The 14,153-nt window shown below is 42.5% G+C and overlaps 1 protein-coding gene across 1 annotated transcript in view; it reads right to left on the bottom strand.

Moving 5' to 3' along the window:
• Window positions 1-14,153, bottom strand: part of LOC118386111 (collagen alpha-2(V) chain) — a 60,166-nt gene that overhangs the window by 2,485 nt on the left and 43,528 nt on the right. Inside the window, exons 15-52 of the mRNA XM_035773539.2 lie at window positions 13,582-13,635; window positions 12,833-12,877; window positions 12,697-12,750; window positions 12,377-12,475; window positions 12,248-12,292; window positions 12,051-12,149; window positions 11,687-11,740; window positions 11,368-11,475; window positions 11,077-11,130; window positions 10,874-10,972; window positions 10,738-10,791; window positions 10,356-10,454; window positions 10,198-10,251; window positions 10,039-10,092; window positions 9,810-9,863; window positions 9,599-9,652; window positions 9,409-9,453; window positions 9,199-9,297; window positions 8,972-9,079; window positions 8,642-8,695; window positions 8,143-8,196; window positions 8,001-8,054; window positions 7,833-7,886; window positions 7,303-7,410; window positions 7,154-7,207; window positions 6,959-7,012; window positions 6,599-6,760; window positions 6,168-6,275; window positions 5,940-6,047; window positions 5,010-5,063; window positions 4,765-4,872; window positions 4,458-4,511; window positions 4,044-4,151; window positions 3,738-3,791; window positions 3,532-3,639; window positions 3,062-3,362; window positions 2,638-2,819; window positions 154-396 (exon numbers count right to left, since the gene is read on the bottom strand). Of these exons, the coding sequence (XP_035629432.2) occupies window positions 154-396; window positions 2,638-2,819; window positions 3,062-3,362; window positions 3,532-3,639; window positions 3,738-3,791; window positions 4,044-4,151; window positions 4,458-4,511; window positions 4,765-4,872; window positions 5,010-5,063; window positions 5,940-6,047; window positions 6,168-6,275; window positions 6,599-6,760; window positions 6,959-7,012; window positions 7,154-7,207; window positions 7,303-7,410; window positions 7,833-7,886; window positions 8,001-8,054; window positions 8,143-8,196; window positions 8,642-8,695; window positions 8,972-9,079; window positions 9,199-9,297; window positions 9,409-9,453; window positions 9,599-9,652; window positions 9,810-9,863; window positions 10,039-10,092; window positions 10,198-10,251; window positions 10,356-10,454; window positions 10,738-10,791; window positions 10,874-10,972; window positions 11,077-11,130; window positions 11,368-11,475; window positions 11,687-11,740; window positions 12,051-12,149; window positions 12,248-12,292; window positions 12,377-12,475; window positions 12,697-12,750; window positions 12,833-12,877; window positions 13,582-13,635 (3,354 nt within the window). The remainder of the gene's footprint in view (window positions 1-153; window positions 397-2,637; window positions 2,820-3,061; window positions 3,363-3,531; window positions 3,640-3,737; window positions 3,792-4,043; window positions 4,152-4,457; window positions 4,512-4,764; window positions 4,873-5,009; window positions 5,064-5,939; window positions 6,048-6,167; window positions 6,276-6,598; window positions 6,761-6,958; window positions 7,013-7,153; window positions 7,208-7,302; window positions 7,411-7,832; window positions 7,887-8,000; window positions 8,055-8,142; window positions 8,197-8,641; window positions 8,696-8,971; window positions 9,080-9,198; window positions 9,298-9,408; window positions 9,454-9,598; window positions 9,653-9,809; window positions 9,864-10,038; window positions 10,093-10,197; window positions 10,252-10,355; window positions 10,455-10,737; window positions 10,792-10,873; window positions 10,973-11,076; window positions 11,131-11,367; window positions 11,476-11,686; window positions 11,741-12,050; window positions 12,150-12,247; window positions 12,293-12,376; window positions 12,476-12,696; window positions 12,751-12,832; window positions 12,878-13,581; window positions 13,636-14,153) is intronic.

Genomic DNA, 14,153 nt, shown 5'->3' with positions numbered 1-14,153 from the left:
AAGCTCGACATGTGAAAGCAGCCATTTCACATGTGGAAATACAATTACACATGTGAAACTGCATATTTGACATGTTTTTTTTTGTAAGTAAAGATTGAAATGTTTCAGGAAACAAACTTAAACTGCCACAAAACACCCATAGAAAATACTCACTCCACAACTGTCCTCCACCACAGTGTATCTGAAGCGGTTGTTTCCCTCTGCCTTGAGCTCCAGGTCATTCGACCCCTTGAGGATGACTGCTTTCTTTAGGTTCCCAGTCGCCTCGTCCTTGTAGCCCACTGTGTTCTTGCAGTGGTAGGTGATGGTCTGAGAAGCCTCTTTGGAGAGCAGACGGATAAATGTCATCTGGACGGTGACCGAGTTGGCAGGTTGATCTTTGTTACCATAGGTGAACTGCAAAAACACAAAAAGAGAAAACAAAAAACAGCGGCAAATGATGAACTCACTTTTCAGATACATTTCAATATGATGTAATCAGCAGTTATCGGTCATGTCGTAGTTATGTACATGTGTCACATTTACATATCAAATATTATCTGTGATTGTCAAATGTGTGTCCATTGCTAGAATTTGTTTTCAGACTTGCTTCCCAAGAAAGCTAAGGTAACTGAGACAAACGACTACCGCCCCGTAGCACTCACTTCAGTTATCATGAAGTGCTTTGAGAGACTAGTCAAGGACCATATCACCTCCACCCTACCTGACACCCTAGACCCACTCCAATTTGTTTACCCAAATAGGTCCACAGACGATGCAATCTCAACCACACTGCACACTGCCCTAACCCATCTGGACAAGAGGAATCCTTGATCCTCAACACTGGGGCCCCACAAGGGTGCGTTCTGAGCCCTCTCCTGTACTCCCTGTTCACCCACGACTGCGTGGCCACACACGCCTCCAACTCAATCATCAAGTTTGCGAACGACACAACAGTGGTAGGCTTGTTTACCAACAACGACGAGACGGCAGGGAGGAGGTGAGGGCCCTCGGAGTGTGGTGTCAGGAAAATAACCTCACACTCAACGTCAACAAAACTAAGGAGATGATTGTGGACTTCAGGAAACAGCAGAGGGAACACCCCCCTATCCACATTGATGGAACAGTAGTGGAGAGGGTAGTAAGTTTTAAGTTCCTCGGCATACACATCACAGACAAACTGAATTGGTCCACCCACACAGACAGCATCGTGAAGAAGGCACAGCAGCACCTCTTCAACCTCAGGAGGCTGAAGAAATTTGGCTTGTCACCAAAAGCACTCACAAACTTCTACAGATGTACAATCGAGAGCATCCTGTCGGGCTGTATCACCGCCTGGTACGGCAACTGCTCCGCCCACAACCGTAAGGCTCTCCAGAGGGTAGTGAGGTCTGCACAACGCATCACCGGGGGCAAACTACCTGCCCTCCAGGACACCTACACCACCCGATGTCACAGGAAGGCCATAAAGATCATCAAGGACAACAACCACCCGAGCCACTGCCTGTTCACCCCGCTATCATCCAGAAGGCGAGGTCAGTACAGGTGCATCAAAGCTGGGACCGAGAGACTGAAAAACAGCTTCTATCTCAAGGCCATCAGACTGTTACACAGCCACCACTATAACATTGAGTGGCTGCTGCCAACACACTGACTCAACTCCAGCCACTTTAATAATGGGAATTGATGGGAAATTATGTAAAATATATCACTAGCCACTTTAAACAATGCTACCTAATATAATGTTTACATACCCTACATTATTCATCTCATATGTATATGTATATACTGTACTCTATATCATCTACTGCATCTTTATGTAATACATGTATCACTAGCCACTTTAACTATGCCACTTTGTTTACATACTCATCTCATATGTATATACTGCACTCAATACCATCTACTGTATCTTGCCTATGCCGCTCTGTACCATCACTCACTCATATATCTTTATGTACATATTCTTTATCCCCTTACACTTGTGTCTATAAGGTAGTAGTTTTGGAATTGTTAGCTAGATTACTTGTTGGTTACTACTGCATTGTCGGAACTACTGCATTGTTGGAACTAAGCACAAGCATTTCGCTACACTCGCATTAACATCTGCTAACCATGTGTATGTGACAAATACAATTTGATTTGATTTGATTTGACAAAGAAAGTATTTTTCCTCAGCAATACTGCACTACTATATCAAATACTTTTATCCCATAATTTTGGTGGAATGCATGGAAGCAGAAATCCCGCAGACTTCCGAAATTAAACCACTGAAGGGGAACATTTTGAATACCCAGTGATCCAACAGGTCCCAGAGCAGTTTCCTTTCTAATAACACCATATTCCCCCAATGGTGGAACAAACTCCCTCACGACGCCAGGACAGCGGAGTCAATCACCACCTTCCGGAGACACCTGAAACCCCACCTCTTTAAGGAATACCTAGGATAGGATAAGTAATCCTTCTCACCCCCCCCCTTTTAAGATTTAGATGCACTATTGTAAAGTGACTGTTCCACTGGATGTCATAAGGTGAATGCACCAATTTGTAAGTCGCTCTGGATAAGAGCGTCTGCTAAATGACTTAAATGTAAATGTAAATGTAATAAGAACGTTAATCACAGTAATAAATTATTATTGTGGTGAAAAATGGTCTTACTTGTGTTCCTCTATTGATATCAGCTCCAAACCACACAGGCTTCTTCCTTGAGGTGCCCCACCATACTTTCTTAGGTATGCTGGCGGGGTTGGCTGAGATGCAAGTCTCTCCCGTCTCCATATTACAATGTACTTTGATAGCATCCTCTGAGCTTCCTTGGTTTGGATCGACCCAGTATTCACCTGGAATAGAGAAAGAGAATATTGTCCCATCTGCCCTGGTCTATTGACTTTTTTTTTTACCAAAGAGATGTTTCTAATGTGATTTTGGCATCCTTAGGGGTAGAAGTTTTGCCAAAATACACACCACCCCACATCACATTAAGCAATGGCTGCATGATAAGACATGGTCTGAATACTGAAAAACTACCAAAAAAACACCTCATTGATGGTCTTCCCTTTGCCTCATGGAAACAACAACTCACCGCTCTTCTTCAGTGGGTAGCACTGCTTCAAGTCCTCACAGGTCCTAGCCGGGTGCTTCCTGCTGCCGTCTGGGCTTTTAATGCTGTCAATCTGGCTGCTGAGGGCCTTCAGAGTGGCCTGAACACCTGGGTCCAGCTGCTGAGTTGCATTGCTGTTGGGCAGGGCCTCATCCTCATTGAACTCTGGAGGAGGGGGGCCAGCATCATAGTCGTGCATGCCGCCAAATAGGTCATCCATGGCAGCTGTGGGGGGTCCGGGAGGCCCGGGAGGACCGTTGGGACCAGGCTCTCCGGGAGGTCCCTGCAAACAAAAGAGTTATGGTAAATAGAGAATAATTACAAGGTGTGAACAAATGAAGTGTTTTGACATTATGTGCCAAATGTTAATGCCGTTTGCGCTGACTTCCCAGGAAATGTCCATATCAGTTGTCCATGTAGGTGAAATGATTTTGAAGTGGAAATTTACATGCCTCAGGTCCGATTTCACCACTAATTCCACGGGTTCCAGGAGGTCCCATTGGTCCAGGTTGTCCGATGTACCCTTCTTTTCCCGGGGGTCCAACTGGTCCAGGGGGTCCCTATTATATCATACCATGATAAATATCCATTATAATAAAACAAATACATTATGGTTGACAACATGGACCATCATTTAACAGTCTGATATGATACCTACTCTTTGACCGCTTGGTCCGATGATTCCTGATGCTCCCTGCTCTCCTGTTGTACCCTAAAAATAAAGGAGTAAATAATTAATATTGAGATTGATATCAACTTAAAAGGGTACACATACACTCAATGTTCAAAACATTAAGGACACCAGCTCTTTCCATGACATAAACTGACCAGGTGAATCCAGGTGAAAGCTATTGTGCAACTCGATATTAGTCCTTAATGTTTTGTACACTCACTGTATATAAGTTCTACTCAATTAAAGAGAAGTATTTATTTATAGTATTTATATAAGTAAGATTTGACATACAGGTGGTCCAGGTAGACCCTGCAAACCGGTGAAACCTCTGTGTCCTTTCTGTCCTCTATCTCCATGGTCTCCGAGGTCACCCTTATCACCCCTTGGTCCTTGTGGTCCCTGTTGTTTCGAACAACACCATGCAATCACATTTTATGGGACGTCCAATGAAAAACGAGAAAGCTCATTTCTGTTTGTGGTCACGTGTCACCATACAAATATGCAAATGAGCAGTTCTCACACGAGTCAAGCCTAATGCTTTAGTAGTCAAAACCACAGCGTGCTGTGTTATCATTTCTGTGACGGCTCATTTCTATTGGATTTTGAATATGTTTGAACATAAAAAAAATATTTATTGGTGGTTTAAGCATTAAAGTAAAATGAAATGTTAACCTTTATACATGTATATGTTTATGATGGTCTTACCGTTAACCCTCTCTTTCCTGCTGAACCGGGTGGACCGTTTGGTCCTCTGGAACCCTGTGTATGAATAGGATACCAACATGAGTTAATTAGATATATATATATTTTTTTAAATGTTTATTTAACCTTTATTTAACTAGTAAAGCCAGTTAAGAACACATTCTTATTTACAATGACAGCCTTATGCCTGTATATAAGGAACATGTACACATTGTCAGGACCCTTTTCTTTTCCCATCTTATTTCATCTTGGGATTCTCATGTATTGACAAGGAAATTCCTTACATAAATGAAAAGGGCATATTACGTACAGCGTCTCCTCTCTTTCCAGAACCACCGGTGGCACCGACTGGACCTGGAGTTCCTGGTTGTCCTGGGGTCCCAACCAGACCCTCTGGACCATGGTCCCCTCGATCTCCCTGTTGAAATCATCGAAATCAGAACCATAAAATGTATATGCTACAGAAGGTTGTAAGGCATTTGTCTTGCTGTTTCAATACGGTTGGTCAAGCACAATAAACAATACGAGACATTCTGGACACAGTGTTGCACCTACCCTTTGACCAATGACTCCAACTTTGCCTGGCGGCCCATCAGATCCAGCAGGACCCTGGAGGAAAACAACGTATTGTGAAAAACTACTGTAACCTGTACGAAATATGTGAGGGATAATCAAGGAGGTGCTTTCGCGTTCTATGGAAAATAATGAACGACGTGGAAGGTGTGTTCCGTGGCGCGCTGGCAGACAGGAACAACCTTCCACGGATTTGCATTGTTTTGATTATCCCTTTTATACCATGGCTATAATTTAACATATTTGCCGCTAGAAATATGTTCATTTTCATGTAGAAATGTGAACATCCACTAAAGCAGCTAGCAAATGTACTATGGTAACCAAACAAACATACTTGCTAGTTTAGCTAACTAAACCATCAGTCCTTGCATGCTATGATGAAAATCGAATTCAACAATGCCAATAATGTTTTAAATTCGACTTTTGTTTTCAAAAGTAGCTCAAATAGAAAATTTAAGAATGAACTATAGCCATTGAATTGTACCGTGCTGATATACCGTGCGTTATAGGGAATTATGAACTGGGTGGTTCGAGCCCTGAATGCTGATTAGCAGACAGCCATGGTATATCACACCATATACCACGGGTATGACAAAACATTTATTTTTACTGCTCTAATTACATTGGTAACCAGTTTATAATAGCAATAATGCACCTCAGGCGTTTGTGGTATATGGCCTCAGGGGTTTGTGGTATACTCCGCATTGTGTCGTGCATAAGAACAGCCCTTAGCCTTGGTATATTGGCCATATACCACACCCCCTTGTGCCTTATTGCTTAAATAATTCACTCTCTAGAATTCCCTTTAAGCCAATCAGAAACTAGTATTCGACAATGCCATGGTATGAACTCTCTTACTGCTAGCAACAAGAGGACAAATAGTGCTCAAGAGGACAAATAGGGGGAACTTACATTGGGACCAGGATCACCACGAGGTCCGTTGGCACCAGGAGAACCGACCGGGCCAGTGGGGCCTTTGTCTCCCCCAGGTCCTGCAGTCCCCTGTTTTCCTGGAGGACCCTACAAACACCACAGGGACAATGGAATCATGAGGAGCACTGTGTAACATGCAATGTGGACGCAGCTCAGATTGCAGACACATTAGTGGATTCAAACAAATGTGTAGAAATCAGAACATACTGCTGGTCCTGGAAGTCCCAGCATTCCACGTTCTCCCCTCTGACCAGGAAGACCCACAATGCCTCTCTGTCCTGTTGTTCCGGCTGGACCTGGAGGTCCATCAGGACCCTGTGGAAACAAATCCAGTTGATATTGTCTAGATATTGCCATGTAACAGGGTTGTGGTCAATCCAATTCAACAAGACTCAAACTCCAAATTCAGTTCTGTTCATGAATTGGATGATTCCTGATATTTTTGTTTAGGTTTTTGGATAAACTATTATACAGTAATGTGTTTCTGCACAAACAATTCCTGAGGTGTACTTTTATGTTCTAACCTGGCATGAACACATCCGATTCAACTTATCAAGGACTTGGTGATGTGCAGCCCTTGGGATTCTCCCAGGAACGGATTGAGAAACATTGTTATTCAGCAAAACGTAATAGTTTACCGTGGGTCCGTCTTCCCCAGAGTCTCCTTTGTCTCCTGAGCCCCCGGCTGGTCCAGGGGGGCCTCTTTCTCCTTGTCTTCCAGGGGATCCATTCTCTCCACGAAGGCCAGGAGGACCCTCTTTCCCAGGGGAACCAAGGGGTCCAGCCTCTCCAACTGGACCCTGTTACAAAGAGAATGTTGTTTTGTTACTGTTGTTTTTGTTCTTTATCTCTGAGAACAATGTGAAGTGTGTAAGTAATGATCAGTGGTTATAATTTTTGTATTCAATAGCGAGTGGCATATTGAAATGATAGCTGGTGGCTACTTCCAAATTGATACATTAACCAATAGAACCAATAGTGGTTTGATGATTACTTACAGTTGAGCCTGGTGGTCCAACCCTGCCTGCAGATCCAGGGAAACCAGTGGGGCCCTAAGAGTGAAAAGATGAGAAGATCTACATGGTTACTATTTATTACATGGCTGTATACTATCCGTACCACGTGTCAATACCTGGGCACAATCCTGTCACAGTCCCAAGAGGCTTTAGTCATAATTCATAACATGAACTTACAGGTGCACCCTGGGTTCCTCTTCCACCCTTCAGTCCAGCCACACCGACAATACCCTGCGGAGAGATGAAGATTGCCGAATGAGATAGTTCCTCCTGTTTAGTCTGTTGTCTGATAATGTAGCACACGATAATGCAGTGTGTTAACTCACAGGAGGTCCATGGGATCCAGCCAATCCCTGAGGCCCTGGAGAACCAGCATCACCCTTCTGACCAGGCTCTCCAGGCTCCCCCTTGACTCCTGGTTGACCATCGAGTCCCTGTATAAGGACAATAACACAACAAGCCTGAGAGCTGGAATCAGCCCAAATTCACTACTTTTCTTACTAGAAAGCACAAAAGGGGGTCTATGAATATGAGATTATGAAAAGCATTATAGAAATTTGACAAATTATTATTATTATAACGTGATACAGTATATTGCATGCAGTACATTTGAGCCACTTTTCTACAGCAGGAAAATAATCCTAAGGCAACAGGAAATGTGAATAATTATGTGTATTATAATTCATTTTTTGTAGGGGTTGATACATTTTTCATAAGGGAACATTTATCGCAGGAAGGTTCTCCTGCAACAGGGTGCTCAAATTAATATCCTACATCTGCATGACATGATTTGTTATGATCACTATGACTCCGTTTGTCGTCTCATAGGCATGGGTTACAGAAAATAATGACTTACGGGTGGTCCACCAAACCCAACGGGACCAATAGGACCAGGTTCACCACGGGGTCCCTGGTGGAACAGAATATAAATAGAGCATTACAATGCCATAATACCTGATATGATCGTTTCAAGGTAAATGTGTCATTGTATGCTTTAATACTCAATGTCCAGTTGTCCACTCACAGGCATAGCTCTTGATCCATGAGGCCCGGGAGGACCTTTAGGTCCAGCTTCTCCCTGCAATTACAACAAGTTTTAGTTCTACTGTAACAACAAAAGATGAACTAACTAATCATTTTTAGCTTTTGGCAAACTATGTCTTTACCTTTTCACCGCTAGGTCCATTGGGTCCGGGTGGGCCGAGAGGACCAGGAAGACCCTGAGGTGAGAAAACATATTTTTAGGGGAAATACATACCATACCATTTTTGACTCGTGCAATGAATTGAGCAGACAATTGTTTCTCTGACAGAATATGCAGCAACATGTTTCCAAACTGACTTTCACTGTAACACTCCCCTGTAGAATAACTCATCCAAGAAGTGTCTTCTTTTTTATTTATTTTTTTACAACCCTTAAGTACAGATAAATTATCCTGTTCCGACATAATCACTGCATGCCAGCAGTGCTTGATCTGAATGCACAAGCTTGGTGAGAAACTGGGGCAAGCACTTTTCAAACGAGACAAATCTGCTTTATGTCTTCGCATGATCAAGACACAAAACTATTTGTCTTAGGCCAGCATAAGAAACCAGAATAAGAAATGACAAAATGTGTGTTAGTGTTACATTGAAGTGAAAGAAGTAACGTGTAAATTTGACTCACTCTTGCGCCATCATTTCCAGGTGTACCTTCTGATCCCTTCTCTCCACCAGACCCCTAAATGATGGAGAATGTCACGTGTCAAAATCCGACAGTTAATATTATTTATTGTGTTCTCATATATATATATATATATGCAATTGTTTACTTCAACCCACATTAGCTACTTGTTATTTTAACAATAGCTACTTCTTGGGGTCCACACAAAAGAAACTGTACAAAACAATCATACAAATACAGCAAGATGGAAACAAAGACACTGAGATAGATATACAACATCTCCCATGGATATGATAGGATGAGAAGCTGATGATGCAGTGTGTGAATACTTACTCTGTCGCCTTTAGGCCCAGGAGAACCAGAGATCCCTCGCTCGCCAGGCATCCCCTGAAGACCAGGAGGGCCTAGGTCACCAAGACTACCAGTGGGACCAGGACTACCCTTTGGAGGAAAAAAAGCAATGGGTTCATATTAATATTTTCAGACTAAAAAAATCCAATACACATAACCCTCCATAGTGGCTCCATATTACTATATCTCTATACATGGACAACAAATACCTTTGGTCCATCAGGTCCTGGTGCTCCGGGGATTCCCTTGGCTCCAGCCAAACCGAGAGGTCCGAGTTCTCCTCTCTCCCCTGGGATTCCACGCTCTCCCTGTTAGGCACAAAATGTCTGTCAGTCATGCTGTGTCTACTGCAATACTACATTGTATATATGTGCAATATATTCCAATATATATTGATATTAGTAAAATTATCAATGTACCCTTGGTCCAATCTGGCCAACAGCACCTCCTTCTCCAGGGATACCCTAAACAAGATAAAGAAATTCATACTCCATCGTCATGATGTCACAAATTAGTATTGCATCCCATGAAATAGAGGATCTACAGTATTTATCTCATTAGATATATACTTCAGCTAATTCAAACAATGCAAGTGTTCATGAAACTCACCAGATCACCTGGTTTTCCTGACTCTCCAGGAGGGCCTGGGGGTCCAGGTAATCCCTAATACACAAAGGCATATACACGTTTGATGATGACAACAGTGCCCAGTTCATTCAATCATCCCTTATGAGTTACAATCTTTGTTGCCACTTTCAGTGATCAACTGCTGCTTGTGAACAACATCCATGCATCTATGACAAAATCCAGAATAACCTACCTGGAAACCATTCACTCCAGGTGGTCCCTGTTCTCCTCTTTCACCTGCAACGCCCTTCAGACAAAGAGAGAATCAACATTTGTTGAAGAGTATGTTATGAGAGAGTATACTTTACAAATCAGATGTGCAGTGGCGTTGCATAATATTGACTGATAGGAAAATGCTGTACCAAAATGTTTAGTACGAGATATCAGTCATAACGACAATCAGAGAAAAACAGTTGACTTACCGAAGGGCCAGCGGGACCGGCAGGGCCAACTTCCCCCTCTTTCCCAGGAGGACCCTAGAAAGGAAGTCATCATTAGTAAACGTCCTCATGAACACAATTTTCCCCATAAACACATATGAGGTCAGAGGTCATTTAGTGCTCATTGACATCCGTACTCACTCTTTGTCCCGCCACTCCCAGAGATCCTTGTTCGCCTGTCTTCCCTGGGTCTCCCTATGATTTGAAAAGACAAGAAGTCATTCAAGTAATCATGAGGAGAAAGGAAAAGTTTGATAGCAAGATATCTTGAGAATGTTAGAACTTCCAAGGTTCCTTACGTTAAAGCCCTTTGGTCCAGGTGTTCCCATGGTTCCTGCAGGACCTCTGGTTCCAATCGACCCTGCTGGTCCTGGGCGGCCATCTTCTCCTGCTGGACCCTTCAGACAGAGGGCACGAAAACAACTCTTACCTCTGGCTGTTCATTCAGTGTTATGACTACTGATACTAATGGTCAAACCTCGAAAAGAGGTATTCTCCGGTCATTGATCACCTGACAAATAGCCTGTCGGTCTAAGCCTTGTTTGTGTATCACTGAAAGCATACATTTTTAAGAACACTTGCTGGAGAGGTGGCAATCACTGAGTGCATTACCTTTTTCTCTACAGTTGTTCAGCTCTGACCTAAATTGGATGTGTGTAAACACTCTTTTGTCAACCTTACCAGTGGTCCGGGTTTGCCCTCTGCTCCCTGGACTCCTGGAGTGCCAGTCAGACCCTACAAAACAACAGACAAAATTATGAGCCTCAGAAACAAAGACAACAATCTTGGAAAGCTATTCATGATATCTTCACATTACCCGTGCGCCTGGGAGGCCAGGTTCGCCAGTGCGCCCAGGATCCCCTCCGGAACCTTTAGGCCCAGATATGCCAGAAGGTCCACGATCTCCTTGAGCACCCTTCAGGAGAAACATATTAGTGAATTAGGTTCGGGCTGGGGCTCCTGTCCTAAGAATCCAGTCTAATGACCACGGATGTAGCTGTAATAGATCTCTGTCTGTACCTTAGGCCCAGGTAATCCATCAGCACCAGGGAAACCTCTATTACCAGGAGACCCCTGCAATACAAATGCCCATCCATATATGAAATGAAGACACATACAATACACCAAGATTACATCTATGACACAATATATTTTCTGCACAGGTTTGAGGATATCAATGTCATGTAAATCAATTGGATTATGAAGTGGGATACATTTGAGATCCATCCTGAGAAGTCTTAAGTTACAGTCACTGACCTAAATCCTAATCATCTAGAAGTGTTCAGGAATAGAGGCCAACGGTAGACTCACCCTCTCACCAACAGGACCAGGTGGTCCTAGTGAGCCAGAGTCACCCCGAGTTCCTCTCTTTCCCTCCTCTCCCTGCGGCCCGATTACTCCTTGGGAACCAGGGGGACCCTATGAATCAAAACAAACTATATTTAACATTTGTTTAACCATCTCAATACACTTTGCTCCAATTATGACAGTGTCTGAATTTAATTCAATGGGAAATAATGAGCGTGTAGATCCAAGTATCCAAGTATTGTACAATATAACACGTACTGTACATAATAGTATTAATATTGTACGTATTCTCTGTGAATGGTAACATATTATTTGGGCTTACAGGTTCTCCTTTGGGTCCTGCCTCTCCTTTGTACCCAGGTATACCAACATCTCCCTGAAAAAAAGACGAGAGCCATAAATATACTGTATCACTATAGTAGCATTTTTTTCTGCACCTGAGATAATGTATAATGTATCATAAAATGAAAATCAATATTACCATCTTGTCAATCAGTCAAACAACTGTTCTGCAGTAATGGTACATTAGTTAGGTGATCTGGGCCATATTATCTGTGCTCTGGTAAAGTCATGCATGCATGTCATAACATTGACAGTGTATGTATACATCTATATGGTACATGAATGAATGGACCTCCCATGAGTAGAAAATTACTTCTATCCAAAGTAAATGGATGCCACATTACCAGTTGACCTTTGATCCCAGGCTGTCCAGTGCTTCCCTGAGGTCCGGGTGGACCATGGGGGCCGAGGTGACCCCCGGGACCCTGCACACCCATAGTACCCTACAAAACAACAAGAATATCTCTCAATAGACATCAATCTTGATCGTATGAATCTAGGTATGCCATGTGATAATACAATTATGTTATAATATACGTACCACTGGACCCTTAGTACCTGGCCCCCCGTCTGTTCCTGAAGGACCCTAAATATAGCAAATATATCATGTTAAAAGTACAGCACAATGATGTTTAACAAAGAGAGTAGGTGTTATAAATAAGACCCTTACTTGTTGGCCAGTAGATCCTGCCCTGCCTTGGTGTCCTGTCTCGCCCCTCTGTCCCTGTTGCCCCTCGGGCCCCCGCACTCCTGTGGCACCAGGTTGGCCCTGGAGAATAGAAACAGAAATCCTCATGAGTCCATTTTATGTACATACAGTAGTCCTACATTACCTTATTAGTTAGCTATATACTGTATGTTATTAGGTTTCATTTACAACATATTGCATACACTGCTACATATACAGCCTCTGAAGTTACTATTTAAATCACATTGATTTGAACATGTATTGAATACTTAATGTTCTACTTGATAGTCTACAGTACTTGCCTTCATTCCTGGAATTCCTGGATAACCTGGGGGACCATTGATACCTAATGGACCCTGCAAGTGTAATACCAGAAAATTGAATTAACGAATAGCTCAAATGCTGTATTATATTAGTAGCAACTGCAGGCCAACTTACCATCGGACCAGATTTACCAATGTTCCCAGGAGGACCTTTCATTCCCTACAATCCAAAAAAAATAAAAATAAATTGGATTCACACATAATACAATCTACAATTACAATTATTGTAAAGACATGCATCGGGAATTTGTATCATGTACACTTGTCAAATACATCAAATAGATTTGAAAAAAATAATTGGGGACTTGTAATGGAGTGAGTGGATGTAACAATATCTTGTTATCTGGAGTCATTACATTTATACTCTTGTATATAAAAATGAGCAATACAATTGAGAATGATATTAACCTTAAGATTTAAGTAACATAATTTAAAAAATCCCCATCAAAATCCGACAGTTTAAGCTAGAGATATTTTTTGCATGGGCTGCGTCTCAAGGATCCACCACATCCACCTATGTCGGCCTTCTGCATCTGCTTTGGAAGGTGGTCGAGCTAAAGTGGTGTTTGTCAGACCATGAGGCATCCCGAAAATCGGTCTTCTCACTAAAACGTCTGTGGCGTCCCAACAGACCACTCTATAGATGAGACTCTCACAAACATGATGGTGTTCTTCACTTTGCTCTCCGACCCCACAAGCCCTACGGGACTTGACTAAAGTCTGTAACACTGATGTGCCAGCTTCTGTCTGTAGCATCCGAACCGTTTGGGCTATGAACTGAAATAAACCCACTGTCGAGAGAGGAAACTCTCACGAACAAGATGGCGTTAAACCCCCCCCAACTTTAAGTGTTCTCCTTCTTACCGGCACTCCATTTGCTCCTAAGCGACCTCTCTCCCCAGGCATGCCTCTAGGGCCCTAAAAGGAGTAATTAATCATGATTACTTTTAGTGTGGCAGAGCAATAAACATATGAATGTATTGACAAAATTACCATTAAGCAATAAACATATAAATGTATGGAAAAAGTACAAGAAAATAGGTGTTAAATGGCAGAGAGTTGATAAACGAGGACTAGTCCTGCAAATACCAAAAGATGCTGCAAACAGACCCATGTTATTATTCTACTTGTATTTATAAGAGGGATCAACTGAGACCAACGTCTCATTTGCAGTAGAGCCTGTTTTCAATACAAAGGAAAAAACACACATACAGTGCATTCGGAAAGTATTCAGACCCCTTGACTTTTTCCACTGTTTTTACATTACAGTCATTACATTACAGTCTTACTCTAAAATTGATTACATTTTTTTTCTCATCAATCTACACCCAGTACCCCATAATGACAAAGCAAAAACAGGTTTTTGTTTCTACAACTTGACCAGGCCATGAGGTTGAAGCAATTGTTCGTAGAGCTCCTAGAAAGGATTGTGTCGA

Source organism: Oncorhynchus keta, chromosome 7 (genome assembly GCF_023373465.1).
Source record: "Oncorhynchus keta strain PuntledgeMale-10-30-2019 chromosome 7, Oket_V2, whole genome shotgun sequence".
Classification (NCBI taxonomy): Eukaryota; Metazoa; Chordata; class Actinopteri; order Salmoniformes; family Salmonidae; genus Oncorhynchus; species Oncorhynchus keta.
The sequence above is the reverse complement of the archived record's forward strand: the minus strand, read 5'-3'. Positions and strand labels throughout refer to the sequence as shown.